Source organism: Morone saxatilis, unplaced genomic scaffold (genome assembly GCF_004916995.1).
Source record: "Morone saxatilis isolate NCDOM2014 unplaced genomic scaffold, NCSU_SB_2.0 Contig24, whole genome shotgun sequence".
Classification (NCBI taxonomy): Eukaryota; Metazoa; Chordata; class Actinopteri; family Moronidae; genus Morone; species Morone saxatilis.
The window spans coordinates 11,021,137-11,029,529 of NW_023339807.1; the positions used below are offsets into that span (position 1 = coordinate 11,021,137).

General features: G+C 39.1%; 1 protein-coding gene across 2 annotated transcripts in view; it reads left to right on the plus strand.

Annotated features, from left to right (window-relative positions):
• Positions 1–8,393, plus strand: part of sntb1 (syntrophin, basic 1) — a 38,099-nt gene that overhangs the window by 16,468 nt on the left and 13,238 nt on the right. For both annotated transcript variants that reach the window (XR_004797074.1, XM_035672161.1), the window contains exons 3-5: positions 4,874–4,991; positions 5,150–5,239; positions 7,690–7,826. Coding sequence is in view for 1 of the 2 variants with exons in the window: in XM_035672161.1 (XP_035528054.1) it covers positions 4,874–4,991; positions 5,150–5,239; positions 7,690–7,826 (345 nt within the window). In the remaining variant the exon portion in view is untranslated. The remainder of the gene's footprint in view (positions 1–4,873; positions 4,992–5,149; positions 5,240–7,689; positions 7,827–8,393) is intronic.

Here is an 8,393-nt window from a genome sequence, read left to right on the forward strand (position 1 = left end):
AGCCAGGACCAGCCTCTCGAAGCACTTCATGAGTGCAACAGGGCGGAAGTCATTGAGGCTTGCTGCAGTTGAGTGTTGGGCACCGGCACGATGGACGTGGTTTTGAAGCACGTAGGGACAACTGCTTGACAGATATTCCCTTAAAAACATGAAATAGAATTTAATCATACATTTCAAAACGCCCAAAGACAGTTTGGTGGAAGTTTCAGTGCACTTTCACAAATCTTGGTTGAAGTATTAAAGCTTTTAAGAGCGCAATATGGTTGAACATTCACTTTATTGGCCATAACTTTGACTTTATTGGTCAACCAGTTATACAAGGAATTGGAGTCAGTATCTCATCTAGTGACAAGCTGAGTTTTTGCTGTACACAGATAAGACGGTGTTTTGTGGTTTGATAGAGCTGTAGGGCAGATTCACAAGCACAGATAAAGTCCTTGGCCAAATTTACCTTGACGAGTATGTGTTTTTTATGAAGTTCTTTCCGTATCCTCACAGCAAGGACAAATTCCTCTTTGACTCACCAGTAAAGATTTAGTAAATGTTTGAATGGGAGGACACGGATGTTAAAATCCAGTCTGTGAGACGTAAACCATGAAACGTTTATACTGGAAAGGTCAATACTTCTGGTGTTCCTAAGTAATATACATCTGTTAAAGATTGCAGGGAAAGATTAAACCTACTCTCTGTTTTTCTTATTTTGGGTCCAGAGCTGAAATGGTTTAAGAGGCTTTATGTTAAGTGACAGGGAAATCTGGCTTATCTTTTTTTTTACTAGACTCAGTGCAATGTTGCGTCCCTCTGAGGGCTTCTCTCTTCATTTCAGCAGATGTTGTTTAAACTGTGTGGAAGCCTTAGAGGAGACACATAAGAGGGGGATATGAGGAAAGGCGTGGCGCGTACAGAAGAGAGGATAAAAGACAAGAAAAGAGAAGTTAGGGAGAAGAGAGGTCTTGATTTATCTTTACTTTATGTAACACTCTGAAGCCATTTTTGCCTCACCTTACTTTAACATACACACAATTCTAACTTTCTGTGACATTGGTGACAGATTAAATTAAAGAATGATAGGATTAAACTCTTATCATTTACAGTGTGGATTGAAAATGTTATGAGAGGGTGTGGGAAAGGCAGAGATTAGTAACAAGAAAAAAGGAGAAGATGCAAGGAGAAGAAAATGAATTAGCACAAAAAATTCTTTCACTGTTAATCTTTGTCATTACGGAGGCAACAAACTTGAAAACCTGCAGTGTGAATGTGTGAGACTTAGATAGCCTCAGAAAACATGTATGGCAGTGTAAAAGGAGGATATGACTCCTGGCAGAACCAGCATGGTTCCTCACAGTATGACATTTTTCTACAGTACCTCAGTTTAACCTTGACAAGTTTTTGAAAGCATGTAAAGACTTACACTCTCTCTCCAATTCTCAACTTTCTTTCACCTAGGTCAGTTGTATGCCAGGATACTATCATAAAAAACACATATCCAAGTGCCGCAAAATTGGCCTTACAAGTGGAATGATATAATTTCTTACTTTTATCTTTTACTGTACTTGTACATGTACTGCACTTACAAAAAAAGCATGTCTCTTGACCCGTTTCATTTTCAAGCATTAGGGGTTAATGTGGAACACTGTTTGTATTCCCTGTGACAGTGATCTTATATATACACACACTGAAGTCTATAAATTATGATTTAGGGCATGAGACCAGTTCTTAAGTACTTGCCAGTATTTCCTGGGAATTTCTGCCAAAATGGCCCTGTTTCTTATGAAAAATACCTGCGGCACCCACAGATTTATAGCATGTGCATGTATGTCTGTACTGAATACTGTGTATGTATTGAAACACAGACACTTTCTCCACACATTCCGATTACTTTTCATGCTGAAATGGCAGTTTACAGTTTAGCTGTGTGGCAAAATATTTCTTAGATTAAGTGAAAGAAGGAACATGCAAAATTTGTAAAGCTAACTATGCAGACTGGGCAACAGAATATACAACAAGTGGCTAAATCAAACATACCATTACATATTCAAGAACAATGCTGCCATTCCTCAAACCACTAAAATAACAGACTACTATGTGATAGATATTCTTCCCACGCTAATAACCTTGGGAAAGAACTGTAAAGATGGTCAAATGTTTCCATATAACAACCTGTAAAAACTCAAAAACTAGAGCCAAAACTGGTGAGAGGTTGCTGCTAATGAGAGGATCAGTGGTTTCTGAATGATTGGTGCTGTTGTGTTGTATGAACCTCAAAGATATTGTAGTTATTGTCATACTAAAAATGAAACAGCATAATCATACGCATCCCAGGAAATAAGTAATATATTACCAGAAAATAATCATTCTAAAACCATGGGGAAACCTTTAACTGTAGTTCAGATAAAGATAAATAAACTAATAAATAATACAGCAACAGACAAGCCTTGCATGGCCACACACCTTACAGTAAATATCATAATTATTATGCTCATGCATTGAAGTACACAGCTACGTAAACATGCTGTTACAAAGCTTTATAAGGAAAATGTTTAAATGATGTCAGACCTGCAATTCATTTGCAATTTGCATATGACAGATTACCCCTAAGGACTTGAAACATGACTTGAGATATTCTTTGGCAAGGCTCAAGACTTGGATCTTGGACTTGTCCCAAAAAACTTGAAAACAGCTCTGACTGAAGCGTATGTGTGCAGCAACAATTCCATGTTGAGTCATTGTTTGGATCTAGGCAGAAGCAGCATGGGCCAAAACAAACAATTGAATTGATTAACTGTGAAATAAAACCATGTTTTCATGTTCTCTGAGGTAATCTGTGACACACATTTAATAGCTTAATTCCAAAAGGCTTATATTTTGTTTTGTTATGTCAAGAATATCAGTATTTCAACAGCATTGCCAAGGGCGTCCTTGCTTTAAAATAGATATTTTGCCAATGAAACATTTCTTTTCATTGAACTTTTGTGTGCATACAGAGTTCACCATTTAATAATTAGAATAAAAGTATTGCATATTGAATCATATTTGTATGCTGGAACAGACCTTCCAAGCTTGAATAGATGTTTGATATATATAGTGATGATCCTGTGAGAACAACTACCTTTTGATCAAGTGTGAGATTGATCTTCATTAAAGCAGGACCAGACTTAAATAATTCCATACCTTCAAGTCTATGTAAGGGTCATCCAGTCCATGTGCTGTTCTCTAACTGATTCCCCGTGTTAATCCACTGTCACACACTTGTAAGAGATGGGAAATTTAGTCCCAAAGCCACTGCACATCTACAACAGAAAATGGCAGACAACGCTTCCTCTAAGTCTACAATAACTCATGGGAGTCAAGTTGCTAAAACACACACCATCCTTAAAGAATCTCCTCTACCAAACTCACATCTGGCCCTGGAGTCTTCAACGCTTCCTCCCCCTCTGCTCTCCCCTGGCCTGTCCTTAATCAACTTGCCTTTTACAGGCAGCAGTTGTATTTTTAACCCAGAGAAACACCTGGAGCTGATCCAGACGGTCTTTCCCTCCTCCGAGGGTTTGATGGAAAAGCAGATTCATCACATTCACCGGGGCTTTTCCAGGTCCCCAGTGTGTGCTGTGTGAATAAAGAAAGCTGCAAAGAAAGCATGTTTGCAGAGTTGAAACCACCCTGGTTTTGGAGTAGTTTCTATTTTAAACCACTGGGAGCACCTGGACAGTGGAGTGCTGTTAACAGAGGCACTAGATTGTTTCAGAGTTGGTATGAACTCAAAGGATCCAGAATGGATTTATATTTATGTTGTGAGATAAAACTGAACATGTACTTCCAGAAAATTGTCCTGGGTACATCCTGCAGCAAGTTTTACTGACTGTACTGTTTCTCCTCATTTCATTCACTATACAACAGTTCCGTGTTGACATGCAGATTAAAATCTCACATCTCTACTTTCTGCTTTGCCTTAAAGGTTTTTTATTACTACAAATACTGATTGGAGCAGCATAGACAACATATTTAACATAAATAAATTGTGAAATGACTCCACTTTAGCTTCAGTTTGTGCCTTTTCACTGCTTAAACCTCCAGGGACAGGTTCATATTCTTCAAAGATGGCCAAATCTCAGCATGAGCACACAATGAAGAACCATTCACGGAGGTTTTGTCCTCTAAACCTCTGAGTCAGCGATTGTTTGTGTGTCAAAGTAAAGATCACTCTTACTTTGCATCTTTATTCTAGACGGTTTACCCCATACCTTTCCAGAGTATTTCTTCTGCTGATTTTACTCCACAGAGATGAACACTAACTACATTGATGCTACAATATGAAGCAACACTGCACTGCTTTATGCACTGTAAAGGCTGCAACGTGTACCTTTTTAAAATTCATATTCACTCAGCACACAATCAAAGAGCCGTTCAGTGAGATGGAGAAGCATCTTACAGATGCATTTCTCTCGAGGTCTGATATACTCCCATATGATATAAGGAGATTAGTTATGGAAATTTAGTGGGAGACAGCATTGTGTCATATGGCCCACAGAGGATGCATGAGCAATGCCTGTTTTGTGTTTTGAATTGACTTGAATAAACTGAAATTTCAATGCACTTCATTACATTGTTCTGACCGAGTGCCCATTTTCAAGTGGATGAGACAAACGAGCATCTGTTGAAGCTGAAACCTAAATGGATAACATTTGGTTTCTAAAACCATGAGCTGGGATTAAATTGAGTCAAATTGGGCCTGCCTGATAAGGCTAGCAATATATGTTCAATATTTGAAAGTGAATTTACTCATCAAGGGTTGTGAACTATAAAAGTTTTACAACCCATCCAATGATAACAGAGAGGTTAAAGCTGTTTTAACTTTTCTTATCTCCTCCTCCAGACAACTGGAGCTGCACTCCCCTGACACCCGGCACACCGTGGTGCTGCGGTGCCCAGACCAACCATCTGCCCTGTCCTGGTTCTCTGCCATGCACTCTGTTACATCCACACTGGCACAGGTCTGTCTTTGATTTCATTGATTTCACAGAGAATTCTCATCAATGTGACCATTCGAAAAAGACATTTTACTGTGGCGATGATTCAGCTCTTCAGAGCTGCTTTGAACGTAATGCATCCTAAATGATCATCTATCCTAAAAACTGTCATCCCCCCACAGCATGCGCTGGCAGAGGTCATCCAGAACACAGCCAGGACGGGGGTTGCTGGCAGCAAAGAGATACGACACCTGGGATGGCTGGCAGGGAAGGTAGAAGTGTGTGCGTGTATGTGTTTGTGTGTGCATGTGACAGAGACAAGTGTAAAATGCTTCATAATACCCAACTGTACAGTTATATGTGTTTGTGTGTTTTTATGTGTGACACTCATGCTTCTAGATCTGGTACCTTCTCTCTAATGACCATTTTGTGACTATGGTGTGTAGGTGTGTGTATAAGCATGTGTGTGCTTTTGTTTTACCTTTGTCAGGAGAAATTTGAGTTTTACACCTTAAAAGTATGGACTTTTTAAAAAAAAGTCAAGATATGGGATGGCATTTGCTAGTTTCTGAGATATAAATTGTATTTTTTACATTTTGTACAATTTATAAGGCTTTGTCTCATACTTGTTAGAATTATAAAATTTTTTGGCAGCTTGGTTTGAGGTGCTTATGATTAGCATTTTATGTATTAATTGATCAGCTGTATTTACATCGTAAATTGTTTAGTGGCTAAGTAGGCTCCTCTTAATTTCCTCTTGAAGTGTTTTTTGTAAAGCCCATGGCGTGCTTGACACGAGCTACTTCATACAAAGTGTCGTCTAATCATATCTGAAGGCAAAAGTGTTTACAGCTGTTCCGAATAACCCACTTGGAAGCGGGGTGAAATAAAGGGGGGAGATGTAATATTGTTTAATTATGGTAATAACAGTGCACACTTTCCGTCAATTTAAAAACTACAAAGTAATCGTGTAGCAAATGAAAAAAGAGGGCTTGAGAGAGAAATTCAAACCCTCTTTACTTACTACGTGATGTGGGTGTGAATATCGGACTGTCACTTTCAAAAAGTTACATAAATGGTCAGACAAAGCCCCCAAATTCCGACATTGGTGTTTGTGTGTGCGCGCGCGCGCGTTGGGAGCATACTGAGGCCTTTAGTCTTACTGTTGCTGTGGCAGTATGTCTTTTATATATTGTCTGCCGTGAACAAAACGTATCAATCAACTAAACTTAGTTTCCGCCCTGTGAATCACAGTTATCTAATAATAATAATCAGGATATGGTTAGAATTAGATTTAGTTTACGTTCAGGACAGAATTAAGGTTTGGCATTTAGTTGTGATTGTTAAGGTTAATGCTGTGAGCTCAGGGATGCGTTAGGAGAAACAGGGTATAGAATTGCAAATTTGTATGTGTGTGGAAAGGTACCCGTGTTTGCGCACATATTTTTTGTATTACTCTTATCTTCTGTACACACACATATTCATACAAGCACACACAGACACACAGATAAAGCTTCACTCTCCCTTTCACACACAGACACACACCTGTGCAAATATATCCACATGCACACACACATTCATACCTGTCTAATTTAGTCCTCATGAATTTGCCAATATTTGATCCTTCAAATGCAGTACAATACTGTTACTTAGCAACATATTCTCATTATGTTAAAAGGCTGACCCTTGACCCTCTAAATCCCACGATATGATTGGCTGAGGCATAACTTCAAAGAGCAGCTTAGGATTCCACGGCTGGGCTGAAGATAAGCTCTCATAATGAGAATAGTTATGGAGCATTGTAAAATAAAATACCGGGCTGCGTGTGCGTGTGCTTCAAGTTAAGAGATTTACAGTGTGTGTTCTGACGTTCGCTCGTTAGGAGGAGACGGTTGGGTGAGGGGGCACAGCAAAGCAAATGCTTGGAAAGTGTACCTACACACCAGCCACCTTTATTTTTAGCTAATTCTCCACTGTGCAGACAGTATAGTGAACATACACGTTTACAGTAAGGGACCAGGCCAGCTTCGTAACAACCCAAATTAGATCATTTTTGGAGTATTTGGAGTGAAATATGACAGAGAGACAGGTGGAAAGGGTTTAGGTATACAGAAGTGAGAGAGAAAAATAATATTTGCATACCCAGTCTTGGATTAAGTCTAGAGGGGAAGACCGGTCTACACCCACTGCTGAGTACACACAGTCTTTTACATATTAAACACACACACGATTCCTCTCTCTGACACAACATTAGTCCCATAAAGCAGCTCCCTGGCACGCAACCATTGATCTTACTGATGAAATACCTGCTTTCATCTAAAAACCTGAGGACGATTTCAGTATTTGTGACAAATGTAAGAGGGCAAAGGTACATCAAATCCTGCAGCATTAAATTAATCAAGGTTGTGCTTGATTCCAATTCAACATGAGCAACCTGTAGAACTGATTCATTCATTTGTTTTACTGAAATAGGTTAGAATCTTAATATTTAGTTTACCAATTCAAACCTTTACATCTACATGGAGATTTGTTGATATTATTATGAAAATTGCATACTTAATACTTTTTTGGGGCTGCTGCTGGTCAGACACAGACAATCAGTTGTCAAGTGTTTACAAACAGCAGCCCTAACCATGGCCCTGCACAGGATGAGAAATCATATAGAAAATGGATAGGCGGATACAACCTTCCCTTTCTCACTGTTTATATGTGTGTCCTTCAGACAGAGAGCGAGAAGCAGTCCTGGAAGCCGGTGCTGGTGGTTGTGACGGAGAAAGACCTGCTGCTGTTTGACAGTTTACCACGAGGCAAGGAGGCATGGCAGAGCCCTGCACACACTTATCCACTTTTAGCAACACGGTAGGTCCACCCCCATATGTAAAGACAAATACACACCATATGTTTTATGTGTTGCCACAGGAATTTGATTTAGATACTGTGGCAAACAGTAGCCTAAACTTGTGCTAAAATATCACTCACATTTTAGCCACTTTTAGCTAATTAGTTTGGAGTGCTAATTTGAATGTTGCAAAGGATCTTAACATGTTAAACAACAATGCTGAATATGGTTAACATTACCTGCTGAACATCGGCATTTTTGTATCATTGTGAGCACATTAGCATGAGGCTGAGCTTTGAGGCTGTACGTCAGCATGCTAACATGGTATTGCAAGAAACGTTATTGGTGGCACTAGATGATAAGTTACTAAAAATAATAATAATTATAATAATAAACTTCCTTTATATAGCACCTTTAAAAAAAGTGCTTTACGGGGTAAAAACAACACAAACAACAGAACACTAGGAACCATAGCAGCATCAGTAACAATATATAGTATAAAACAGTGTAAAACATAGCAATAAGTAAAAAGATAAAACAATAAAAAACAGGGCGCCCGGTTGGCTCTGTGGGTAGAGCTGGCGACC